We start from the raw sequence: 12333 nt of genomic DNA, 5'->3' as shown, positions 1-12333 counted from the left end.
CTCTCTTGGTATAGAGGGAATTGTGTGATGTTGACTCTCTTGGTATAGAGGGAATTGTATGATGTTGACTCTCTTGGTATAGAGGGAATTGTATGATGTTGACTCCCCTGGTATAGAGGTAATTGTGTGATGTTGACTCACCTGGTATAGAGGGAATTGTGTGATGTTGACTCGGCTGGTATAGAGGGAATTGTGTGATGTTGACTCCCCTGGTATACAGGGAATTGTGTGATGTTGACTCCCCTGGTATACAGGGAATTGTGTGATGTTGACTCACCTGGAATGGAGGGAAGCTGTCTCTCAGTGACGCTCAAGGCCTCCACTGGTTTCTCGGGTGTCGGGAAGGGCAGAGGCGGGGCCACAGGCTCTTGGTGGGTGATCATTGGCTTGTTGATGGTCTCAGGTTGGCTGGGAAGTTTGGGTAGTTGATTGGGTAGTTTGGGCTTGTAAGAGCCTGTGACAGTGTAGCCCATCCCACCAGGGCATATCTCCTTGAATTTAGCTAAAAATGTTAAAAGAAAAATAAGTATTCTTTACGCAAGAAAAAAAACACATCAGAAACCACTTCCATCCCAAAAAAAACAGATCGAAATGTCCACATGAAATATATTTACTTTGCATAATTCATAGCTATATGACTAATTTGATTGATCTTTTATTTGATGTAACTCATATGTAAAGTACAATAAGTTAGGTTAGGTTTTTGTTGAAGCAGATTCACCACGTGTATATAATTCTCTGAGGTCTTTCCGAGCTCCACGTACAGTACATTTGGGAAAGTATTCAGACCCCTTGACTTTTTCCACATTTTGTTATGTTACAGCCTTATTCTAAAATGGATGAAATAAAAAAATCTCATCCATCTACACACAATACCCCATTATGGCAAAGTGAAAACAGGTTTATAGACATTTTAGCAAATGTATTACACGTAAAAAAGTATTCAGACCCTTTGCTATGTGACTTGAAATTGAGCTCAGGTGCATCCTGTTACCATTGATCATCCTTTAATGTTTCTACAGCTTGATTGGAGTCCATCTGTGGTGAATTCAATTGATTGGACATGATTTGGAAAGGCACACACCTGTCTATATAAGGTCCCACAGTTGACAGAGAATGTCATAGCAAAAACCAGGTTGAAAGAATTGTCCGTAGAGCTCCGAGACAGGATTGTGTCGAGGCACAGATCTGGGGAAGAGTACCAAAAAATGTCTGCAGCATTGAGGTCCCAAGAACACAGTGGCCTCCATCATTCTTAAATGTATGAAGTTTGGAACCATCAATACACTCACTAGAGCTGGCCACCCAGCCAAACTTAGCAATCGGGAGAGAAGGGCCTTGGTCATGGAGGTGACCAAGATCCCGATGGTCACTCTGACAAAGCTCCAGTTCCTTTGTGGAGATGGGAGAACATTCTAGAAGGACAACCATCTCTGCAGCACTCCACCAATCAGGCCTTTATGGTAAAATGGCCAGATGGAAGCCATTCCTCAGTAAAAGGCACATGACAGCCCGCTTGGAGTTTGCCAAAAGGCACCTAAAGACTTTCAGACCATGAGAAATAAGATTCTCTGGTCTGATGAAACCTAGATTGAACTCTTTGGCCTGAATGCAAAGCATCGCGCCTGGAGGAAACCGGGCACCATCCCTACGGTGAAGCATGGTGGTGGCAGCATCATGCTGTGAGGATGTTTTTCAGCAGCAGGGACTGGGAGACTAGTCAGGATCGAGGGAAAGGTGAACAGAGACCAAAGTACATAGAGTACATAAAACCTTCTCCAGAGAGCTTAGGACCTCAGACTGGGGTGAAGATTCACCTTCCAAGAGGAAAACGAGCCTAAGCACACAGCCAAGACAACACAAGAGTGGCTTCAGGACAAGTCTCTGACTGTCCTTGAGTGGCCCAGCAAGAGCCCAGCCAATTGCAGTTAAACCACTACATTTAACATTGATAGTGAAACAAATATATCAGATCAAACAGTAACTAATCCAGCTACCTTGGTAAACATTCCAACAAACGAAGAAGAACACATTGAAAGAGATACCTTAAAAAGCTCTGCACTTCACATCAAGGTTAGTCCTGAAATGATTACACCAATCCTATATGTCTACTCAAGTTTATTTCCTGATTAAGGAGCACAAGTCTATCATTTACTCTGATCTTCTTATGGCTGCAGGGGCAGTATTGAGTAGCTTGGTGAAAGGTGACCAGAGGTGCCCAGAGTAAACAGCCTGCTCCGCAGTCTTGTCAGTCTCAGTTAGTATTGGATAGAAAACACTCTGAAGTTTCTAAAATTGTTTGAATGGTGTCTGTGAGTATAACAGAACTCAAATGAGAAAAACCTGAGATTGGTCGATTTTCAACTCAGGCCCTATTGAATTCACATTGGGATATGAATGAGGGCTTCCACTAGATGTCAACCGTCTTTAGAAACTTGAATGAGGCTTCAACTGTGTTGTGGGACTGAATAAGAGCTGAATCAATCAGGTACTGGCAGAGAGCCATTTCCTGGTCATGCGCATTCCACGTGATATCGACTTGCGTTCCGTTGCTCCCCTAGACACAAAGGAATTCTCTGAAGATTCTGAAGATTTATGATAAAAACATCCTAATGATTGATTCTATACTTAGTTTGAAATGTTTCTTCGACCTGTAATATAACTTTTTGAAGTTTTAGTCCGAAGTAATGCACGAGCGTTTGGATATGTGTACTTAAGGCTAGCTAATTTTGCTATAGATAATGGACATTATCGAACAAATCAAGCATTTATTGTGGAACTGCGATACCTGGGAGTGCATTCTGATGAAGATCATCAAAGGTAAGGGAATATGTTTAATGTAATTTCTGGTTTCTGTTGACTCCAACATGGTGGCTAATTTGATTATTTTTCTGAGCGCCGTTTCAGATTATTGCATGGTTTGCTTTTTCCGTAAAGTGTTTTTTAAAAATCTGACACAGCGGTTGCAATTAAGGAGAGGTATATGTATAATTCCATGTTTCTAACTTGTATTATCATCTACATTTATGATGAGTATTTCTGTTGAATCGATGTGGCTAGGCAAAATCACTGGATGTTTTTGGAACTAGTGAACACATCGTGCCAATGTAAACTCAGATTTTTAAAAATATAAATATGAACTTTATCAAACAAAACATACATGTATTGTGTAACATGAAGTCCTATGAGTGTCATCTGAGGAATATCATCAAATGTTAGTGACTAATTGTAGGCCCAAAGAATTTATAACAGCTCTTAATTTTACCCACAGAGATGTTCTCACTTGGGAAAAAATGGGCCCGTTCCAAGATATCATCCTCTAACTCTACCACCCACACTCTCTATAACAACCTGCTGTACCAAACTGCAAACCTGGAGGATCTTGCAACCAAAGGAATCTGGCAACCCAGATTAATTTGACTGGTGTTGTTAATTAGGCCAAACGAGGTCATTTAGTAATGTCTCTTGGAGCCCAGACAGACAATACAGGCACAGACGAAGAAAAGGGTTAGACTTTTTCCCAGATAAACTCCCAGGTCTAATGGAATGTTTGGCTCAACGTCATAAATGAAATATGACAGAACCTTTTGAGTGGAAGTGTGAGGACTCAGCGAACAGATTCTATCTATTTAGTGTGGCTGTGGTCCACATGATCTGCAGGCGTCTACTATTGTATCACCAAGGCGAACACTGACCATAATACCCTTACAGGTTGCACTGACAGAGGGGGAGCCGTGGTGGAGTAAAGGGAGACAGTGGGAGTGTGGTGATGGTGGTGGAGTAAGGGGAGACAGTGGGAGTGTGGTGGTGGAGTAAGGGGAGACAGTGGGAGGTGGTGGAGTGGGAGACAGTGGAGTGTGGTGGTGGTGGAGGGGGAGACAGTGGGAGTGTGGTGGTGGTGGTGGAGTAAGGGGAGACAGTGGGTAAGGGGAGACAGTGGGAGTGTGGTGGTGGTGGAGTAATGGGAGACAGTGGGAGTGTGGTGGTGGTGGAGTAAGGGGAGACAGTGAGAGTGTGGTGGTGGTGGTGGAGTAAGGGGAGACAGTGGGAGTGTGGTGGTGGTGGAGTAAGGGGAGACAGTGGGAGTGTGGTGGTGGTGGTGGAGTAAGGGGAGACAGTGGGAGTGTGGTGGTGGTGGTGGAGTAAGGGGAGACAGTGGGAGTGTGGTGGTGGTGGAGTAAGGGGAGACAGTGGGAGTGTGGTGGTGGTGGTGGAGTAAGGGGAGACAGTGGGAGTGTGGTGGTGGAGTAAGGGGAGACAGTGGGAGTGTGGTGGTGGAGTAAGGGGAGACAGTGGGAGTGTGGTGGTGGTGGTGGAGTAAGGGGAGACAGTGGGAGTGTGGTGGTGGAGTAAGGGGAGACAGTGGGAGTGTGGTGGTGGAGTAAGGGGAGACAGTGGGAGTGTGGTGGTGGAGTAAGGGGAGACAGTGGGAGTGTGGTGGTGGTGGTGGTGGAGTAAGGGGAGACAGTGGGAGTGTGGTGGTGGTGGTGGTGGAGTAAGGGGAGACAGTGGGAGTGTGGTGGTGGTGGTGGTGGAGTAAGGGGAGACAGTGGGAGTGTAGTGGTGGTGGAGTAAGGGGAGACAGTGGGAGTGTGGTGGTGGAGTAAGGGAAGACAGTGGGAGTGTGGTGGTGGTGGAGTAAGGGGAGACAGTGGGAGTGTGGTGGTGGAGTAAGGGGAGACAGTGGGAGTGTGATGGTGGTGGAGTAAGGGGAGACAGTGGGAGTGTGGTGGTGGTGGAGTAAGGGAAGACAGTGGGAGTGTGGTGGTGGTGGTGGTAGTGGTGGAGTAAGGGGAGACTGTGGGAGTGTGGTGGTGGAGTAAGGGGAGAGAGTGGGAGTGTGGTGGAGTAAGGGGAGACAGTGGGAGTGTGGTGGTGGAGTAAGGGGAGACAGTGGGAGTGTGGTGGTGGAGTAAGGGGAGACAGTGGGAGTGTGGTGGTGGTGGTGGAGGAGTAAGGGAAGACAGTGGGAATGTGGTGATGGTGGTGGTGGAGTAAGGGGAGACAGTGGGAGTGTGGTGGTGGTGGTGGTGGAGTAAGGGGAGACAGTGGGAGTGTGGTGGTTGTGGTGGAGTAAGGGGAGACAGTGGGAGTGTGGTGGTGGTGGTGGTGGTGGAGTGTGGTGGTGGTGGGTGGAGTAAGAAGACAGTGGGAGTGTGGTGGTGGTGGTGGTGGAGTAAGGGGAGACAGTGGGAGTGGTGGTGGTGGTGGTGGAGTAAGGGGGGGAGACAGTGGGAGTGTGGTGGTGGTGGTGGAGTAAGGGGAGACAGTGGGAGTGGTGGTGGTGGTGGTGGAGTAAGGGGAGACAGTGGGAGTGAGGTGGTGGTGGAGGGGGAGTAAGGGGAGACAGTGGGAGTGAGGTTGTGGTGGAAGAGTAAGGGAGACAGTGGGAGTGAGGTGGTGGTGGAGGAGTAAGGGAAGACAGTGGGAGTGTGGTGGTGGTGGTGGTGGAGTAAGGGGAGACAGTCGGGAGTGGTGGTGGTGGTGGTGGAGTAAGGGGAGACAGTGGGAGTGTGGTGGTGGAGTAAGGGGAGACAGTGGGAGTGTGGTGGTGGTGGTGGTGGAGTAAGGGGAGACAGTGGGAGTGTGGTGGTGGTGGTGGTGGTGGTGGAGTAAGGGTGGTGGAGACAGTGGGAGTGTGGTGGTGGTGGTGGAGTAAGGGGAGACAGTGGGAGTGAGGTGGTGGTGGAGGAGTAAGGGGAGACAGTGGGAGTGAGGTTGTGGTGGAAGAGTAAGGGGAGACAGTGGGAGTGAGGTGGTGGTGGAGGAGTAAGGGAAGACAGTGGGAGTGTGGTGGTGGTGGTGGTGGAGTAAGGGGAGACAGTCGGAGTGTGGTGGTGGTGGTGGAGTAAGGGGAGACAGTGGGAGTGTGGTGGTGGAGTAAGGGGAGACAGTGGGAGTGTGGTGGTGGTGGTGGTGGTGGAGTAAGGGGAGACAGTGGGAGTGTGGTGGTGGTGGTGGTGGTGGTGGAGTAAGGGGAGACAGTGGGAGTGTGGTGGTGGTGGTGGAGTAAGGGGAGACAGTGGGAGTGAGGTGGTGGTGGAGGAGTAAGGGGTGGGAGACAGTGGGACAGTGAGGTGGTGGTGGAGGGGAGTAAGGGGAGACAGTGGGAGTGTGGGTGGTGGAGTAAGGGGAGACAGTGGGAGTGTGGTGGTGGTGGTGGAGTAAGGGGAGACAGTGGGAGTGTGGTGGTGGTGGAGTGGGGAGACAGTGGGAGTGTGGTGGTGGTGGAGTAAGGGGAGACAGTGGGAGTGTGGTGGTGGAGGAGTAAGGGACAGTGGGAGACGAAGGGGAGACAGTGGGAGTGAGGTGGTGGTGGAGTGGAGTAAGGGAGACAGTGGGAGGTGGTGGTGGAGGAGTAAGGGGAGACGACAGTGGGAGTGAGGTGGTGGTGGAGGAGTAAAGGGAAGACAGTGGGAGTGTGGTGGTGGTGGTGGAGGAGTAAGGGAAGACAGTGGGAATGTGGTGATGGTGGTGGTGGAGTAAGGGGAGACAGTGGGAGTGTGGTGGTGGTGGTGGTGGAGTAAGGGGAGACAGTGGGAGTGTGGTGGTTGTGGTGGAGTAAGGGGAGACAGTGGGAGTGTGGTGGTGGTGGTGGTGGTGGAGTAAGGGAAGACAGTGGGAGTGTGGTGGTGGTGGTGGTGGAGTAAGGGGAGACAGTCGGAGTGTGGTGGTGGTGGTGGAGTAAGGGGAGACAGTGGGAGTGTGGTGGTGGTGGTGGAGTAAGGGGAGACAGTGGGAGTGTGGTGGTGGTGGTGGAGTAAGGGGAGACAGTGGGAGTGAGGTGGTGGTGGAGGAGTAAGGGGAGACAGTGGGAGTGAGGTTGTGGTGGAAGAGTAAGGGGAGACAGTGGGAGTGAGGTGGTGGTGGAGGAGTAAGGGAAGACAGTGGGAGTGTGGTGGTGGTGGTGGTGGAGTAAGGGGAGACAGTCGGAGGTGGTGGTGGTGGTGGTGGTGGTGGAGTAAGGGGAGACAGTGGGAGTGTGGTGGTGGAGTAAGGGGAGACAGTGGGAGTGTGGTGGTGGTGGTGGTGGAGTAAGGGGAGACAGTGGGAGTGTGGTGGTGGTGGTGGTGTGGTGGTGGAGTAAGGGGAGACAGTGGGAGTGTGGTGGTGGTGGTGGAGTAAGGGGAGACAGTGGGAGTGAGGTGGTGGTGGAGGAGTAAGGGGAGACAGTGGGAGTGAGGTTGTGGTGGAAGAGTAAGGGGAGACAGTGGGAGTGAGGTGGTGGTGGAGGAGTAAGGGAAGACAGTGGGAGTGTGGTGGTGGTGGTGGTGGAGTAAGGGGAGACAGTCGGAGTGTGGTGGTGGTGGTGGAGTAAGGGGAGACAGTGGGAGTGTGGTGGTGGAGTAAGGGGAGACAGTGGGAGTGTGGTGGTGGTGGTGGTGGTGGAGTAAGGGGAGACAGTGGGAGTGTGGTGGTGGTGGTGGTGGAGTAAGGGGAGACAGTGGGAGTGTGGTGGTGGTGGTGGAGTAAGGGGAGACAGTGGGAGTGAGGTGGTGGTGGAGGAGTAAGGGGAGACAGTGGGAGTGAGGTGGTGGTGGAGGAGTAAGGGGAGACAGTGGGAGTGTGGTGGTGGAGTAAGGGGAGACAGTGGGAGTGTGGTGGTGGTGGTGGAGTAAGGGGAGACAGTGGGAGTGTGGTGGTGGTGGAGTAAGGGGAGACAGTGGGAGTGTGGTGGTGGTGGAGTAAGGGGAGACAGTGGGAGTGTGGTGGTGGAGTAAGGGGAGACGACAGTGGGAGTGAGGTGGTGGTGGAGGAGTAAGGGGAGACGACAGTGGGAGTGAGGTGGTGGTGGAGGAGTAAAGGGAAGACAGTGGGAGTGTGATGATGGTGGGGATTTAGCTGCATCTAAAAGCATATATTTGGCAAAGCAGTTAACCACATGCACAGAGAGAGAGAGGGAGGTCGGATGAACGAATGCCATCGGTCCCATATTTCCATCTCTCAGTGTGAGATTGGTGGAATAGATGGATGGGTAGAGGTGTAGTCTGTCTGGAGCTCAGAGGTGCCGGCGTTGGGGACCTTACCTGTTCCTGGCAGGGGGCACTTGTCGCAGCGCGGGCCCCAGGCCTTGCCCACACTGCAGCAGCACAGCTGTTTGCTCAGCTGAGCAGGCACCGGGTGCAAACACTGCTTCCCCGAACTGACCAATCGGAAACAAGCCCCTTTCTCCTCGTGGACGGCAGGGGTGTCAGCTGAAGAGGTGCGGCGGAGGGGTGGAGGGAGAGGGGCGAGGGGAGGTGCGCCACAGTGGGGGGGACACATACATGGGGGAGAGAAGAGAAATAAAGAGAAGAGAAGTAAAGAAGTCCCCCTTCACCGGAATCCCCCCGCCCAACACAGAGTCCAGTAGTCACACATTTATAACAACGACATCAAAAATACCAAGAAAAATGTGAAAGATCTCGGCGTAGTTAGCTGCGACCGCTGAGACCTTTCATATCTTCGACGCAGGATTTTTGAGCTATGAAGAAAGTGTTGACTCAACTAAAGGCTCAAACACAAAACACACGCGACACATACGACATCGAAAGCTCTTTGGGTGTACACACATTGAGCGCTTCATGCCATGGCTTCATGCACTAGTTAGCAAAGTCAAAGGCTGACTCAAATAACAGCATGCAGTAGGGTTGGTTGAGTGTTTCTGAATGGTGCCTGTCATGAGGGGTTGAAGCAGCTCAAATCCTGAAGTGGGGGAACAGGAGTGGAAACTGTGGCATGGCACCAACGGAACAAAAGACTCTAAGGCTTTGACCTCCAAGTAGAGCTAGAGCCATATGATGTTCTTTCAGCATTTCTTCATTTTTCAATTGGTAAGCCGTCCTATCAACGGCGAATCAGTGCCAACACAAATGGACCAAGACATTCCTTTATTTCTCTCGCACAACAGTCTCCAAAACCCCAAATGTGACTGTGTTGTACTGTTCAGACCAACAGCAGGCATTAATGAGTTAATGGACGAGTTTACAAGACATCATTCCAACAACAGTGAAAGGCAATAGCCTTTTCTTTACCAATTCCTGTACAAAAGGTCACAAAGGCTTGTTCCAAAGTTTTAATTCCTCTAACATTTTCCCCTTCGGGCAGTTTGTGTGGTGCATTGATATTCGTCAAAACAGGCGGAAAGAGTTCTCAGGTTTCCAGTCATTATGTTGACAAAGCTGAGCGTGTGTGTGTGAGCGTGTGTGTGTGTGAGCGCGTGTGTGTGTGTGAGCGCGTGTGTGAGTGTGTGTTACTGTTGGAAAGGCGGGCTCAAACCGCCGAACCACTGTCCCCCCAAACCCTCTACAAACAAATTGTGACGGCGCCTCTGAGTCTCACACTTCCCAGCTCGGACACACGGTGGAAATCGTGCATGACAGACAGCAATCATTTTTGCTCTAGTCTCCACTCACTTCCCCAAACTCCAACCACCCCTCTCCTCCCTCCTTCTTACCACCCACAGTAAAGTTGCCACCAATTAATACCAGTGACTACCAACTCCCTGGTATGGCAGCACCACCGTGTTTAACACACTTGAGTCTTTTCGAGTCTCAGTAACGGTCCAGCTAAAAGGGCTATGGCTTGGCTATTGGGTTCAGTTGCTAAAGGCTAAACTAGAGCAGTCCCGTGAATAGGCCAGTGAATGACCCAACGTTAGAATCTCTCTCGTTGTCAGATGTTGGGAGGTAGCCCAGTAGAGGGTAGTGGAGATAGAGGGATAGAGAGAGGTGAGATTTCTGGGGTTCTGTTAGATTGCCCTGGATGGCCCTCCCTCCATTCCAAGTCAGTTGCTGTATTTGTGTCCCATCATGTTACCCTATTTTGGAGCTTGATCACGTGTGGTTTGTGAACTTCAAGCAGTCATTATTTTGAACCTTTTGGTCAAGAATTTGTCTAAAATGACAGTCTTGCACCAGTGGAATGTTTGATGACGTGTCAAAATCCCCAAATACAAATTAGTCAGAGATTTTTTAAGTGCTACGCATGGAATGCATTGGTTTGTTTTTGTTGTACGTTTAGTTGGACACAGGATGTAAATGTCAAGTGTCACTCCGTGGTGCATTAGAGCATTATTAGTGGCGCTCACAATGGGTACGCCAGTTTTGGTTGGTTACTGTCATGCACACTATAAGCCAATCAACACGCAAAGGCGCAGTACAGGGGAGGGTCAGGCTATATCCTGGTCCTTCATCGACACCAATATGTTTCTCTCCAAACTCCACTCTGCTTTTCAGGTCAGTAGAGAGCCAGAGAAACTCAGTAACTCAACACACACAACGGGGGGAGAGGTCTAGACCTGACATTGGGGGGTTCAATGACAGGCAACATATGCAGGGGAGGGGGCAGACACAATGGCTGATGTCACTGATGAATTTCAAACGCCTCCTTTTTCCATGTAAGAACAAAACGGTAGCAAGGCTCCTTGCCGTAGCCAGTGATGTTGATGAATGGCCACTCAGGTTTCATTAGCAATGAGATAAATAGAGGGGAACCAGGAATAGAAGAAAAAACAAGAATGACAACACACACACACACACACACAGAAACACACATACAAACACACACACACCCACACACACACACAGTGGTCGGACTGGGAGAGACAACAAGCCGACAGGGAAACACAGATTACATTGGAACAGTGATTAAAGGCCATCACTGTTCAATTGTTCTCCGACCAAAAACCCAGAGAACATAGAATCAGGTCAATAGGATTTTAATCCCTCCCTCCATCCCTCCTTCCGTCCCTCCCTCTTTCAGTAGAGAGAAATGAGATCTGCTGTGTTTTCAAATGCTGTGCCTTGTGTTCCATGCTCTAGGGGGAATCTGATTAATTTGATAAACACCATGCTTTTCATCCATGCATTTTCGTCTGTTCCCACATTCGTATGCATTTCATCAAAACGCAGCCTTTGCAGTACGATTTGCAGCATTCACAACATTCTTAGACTGCAACCCAGACTGTATGGGCTGAATTAATACAAATTCAAAGAAATGTATGGGAAATGTATGTCACACCCAAAAATGGCACTGAGAGAGAGAGAGGGAGGGAGAGGGAGAGAGACAGAGAGAGAGAAAGAGGGAGGGAGAGGGAGAGGGAGAGGGAGAGAGAGAGAGAGAGAGACAGAGAGAGAGAAAGGGGAGGGAGAGTGAGAGAGACAGAGAGAGACAGAGAGAGACAGAGAGAGACAGAGAGAGAGAGACAGAGAGAGACAGAGAGAGAGACAGAGAGAGACAGAGAGAGAGAGAGAGAGAGAGAGAGAGGACTTACGGATACAGGTGGAGAGGGTGGGGTCAGGGATGAAGCCGGCCTTACAGCTGCACCTGTAGCTACCCATGGTGTTCAGACAGTCTCCGTTGGGACACACGCCCTGCAGCTGGCATTCATTAAGATCTGCAACAGAACAACAAGGAGAGGAACAAAGTAATGCACTGTTGATATACATATTAGTGTTTATTACACAGTACAGAAAGGAACATGAACTGAATGTGCATAGAATGGAGTTGTGTGCAAAACACAGCCTCATAACCCTGGTTTAGCCGCATAACCCTGGTGTAGCCTAATAACCCTGGTGTAGCCGCATAACCCTGGTGTAGCCGCATAACCCTGGTGTAGCCGCATAACCCTGGTGTAGCCGCATAACCCTGGTGTAGCCGCATAACCCTGGTGTAGCCTATAACCCTGGTGTAGCCACATAACCCTGGTGTAGCCTATTAACCCTGGTGTAGCCTATTAACCCTGGTGTAGCCCATTAACCCTGGTGTAGCCCCATAACCCTGGTGTAGCCCCACATTAACCCTGAGTGTAGCCGCATAACCCTGGTGTAGCCGCATAACCCTGGTGTAGCCGCATAACCCTGGTGTAGCCTATTAACCCTGGTGTAGCCGCATAACCCTGTTGTAGCCCTTTAACCCTGGTGTAGCCTATTAACCTTGGTGTAGCCCATTAACCCTGGTGTAGCCCATTAACCCTGGTGTAGCCTATTAACCTTGGTGTAGCCCATTAACCCTGGTGTAGCCTATTAACCCTGGTGTAGCCTATTAACCCTGGTGTAGCCTATTAACCCTGGTGTAGCCTATTAACCTTGGTGTAGCCACATAACCCTGGTGTAGCCTATTAACCCTGGTGTAGCCTATTAACCCTGGTGTAGCCTATTAACCCTGGTGTAGCCTATTAACCCTGGTGTAGCCTATTAACCTTGGTGTAGCCACATAACCCTGGTGTAGCCTATTAACCCTGCTGTAGCCTATTAACCCTGGTGTAGCCACATAACCCTGGTGTAGCCACATAACCCTGGTGTAGCCTATTAACCCTGGTGTAGCCTATTAACCCTGGTGTAGCCTATTAAC

General features: G+C 50.1%; 1 protein-coding gene across 4 annotated transcripts in view; it reads right to left on the bottom strand.

The window, feature by feature from the left end:
• Positions 1-12333, bottom strand: part of LOC124038230 (latent-transforming growth factor beta-binding protein 1-like) — a 137879-nt gene that overhangs the window by 44787 nt on the left and 80759 nt on the right. For 3 of the 4 annotated variants that reach the window (XM_046353825.1, XM_046353828.1, XM_046353826.1), the window contains exons 10-12: positions 11255-11377; positions 8028-8195; positions 278-502 (exon numbers count right to left, since the gene is read on the bottom strand). In XM_046353825.1, coding sequence (XP_046209781.1) covers positions 278-502; positions 8028-8195; positions 11255-11377 — 516 coding nt within the window. The remainder of the gene's footprint in view (positions 1-277; positions 503-8027; positions 8196-11254; positions 11378-12333) is intronic. The other variant, XM_046353827.1, reaches the window with a different exon arrangement.

The sequence above is a fragment of the Oncorhynchus gorbuscha genome, linkage group LG06 (genome assembly GCF_021184085.1).
Source record: "Oncorhynchus gorbuscha isolate QuinsamMale2020 ecotype Even-year linkage group LG06, OgorEven_v1.0, whole genome shotgun sequence".
NCBI lineage: Eukaryota > Metazoa > Chordata > Actinopteri > Salmoniformes > Salmonidae > Oncorhynchus > Oncorhynchus gorbuscha.
Note: the sequence above shows the minus strand (reverse complement) of the source record. Positions and strands in the feature narration are given on the sequence as shown.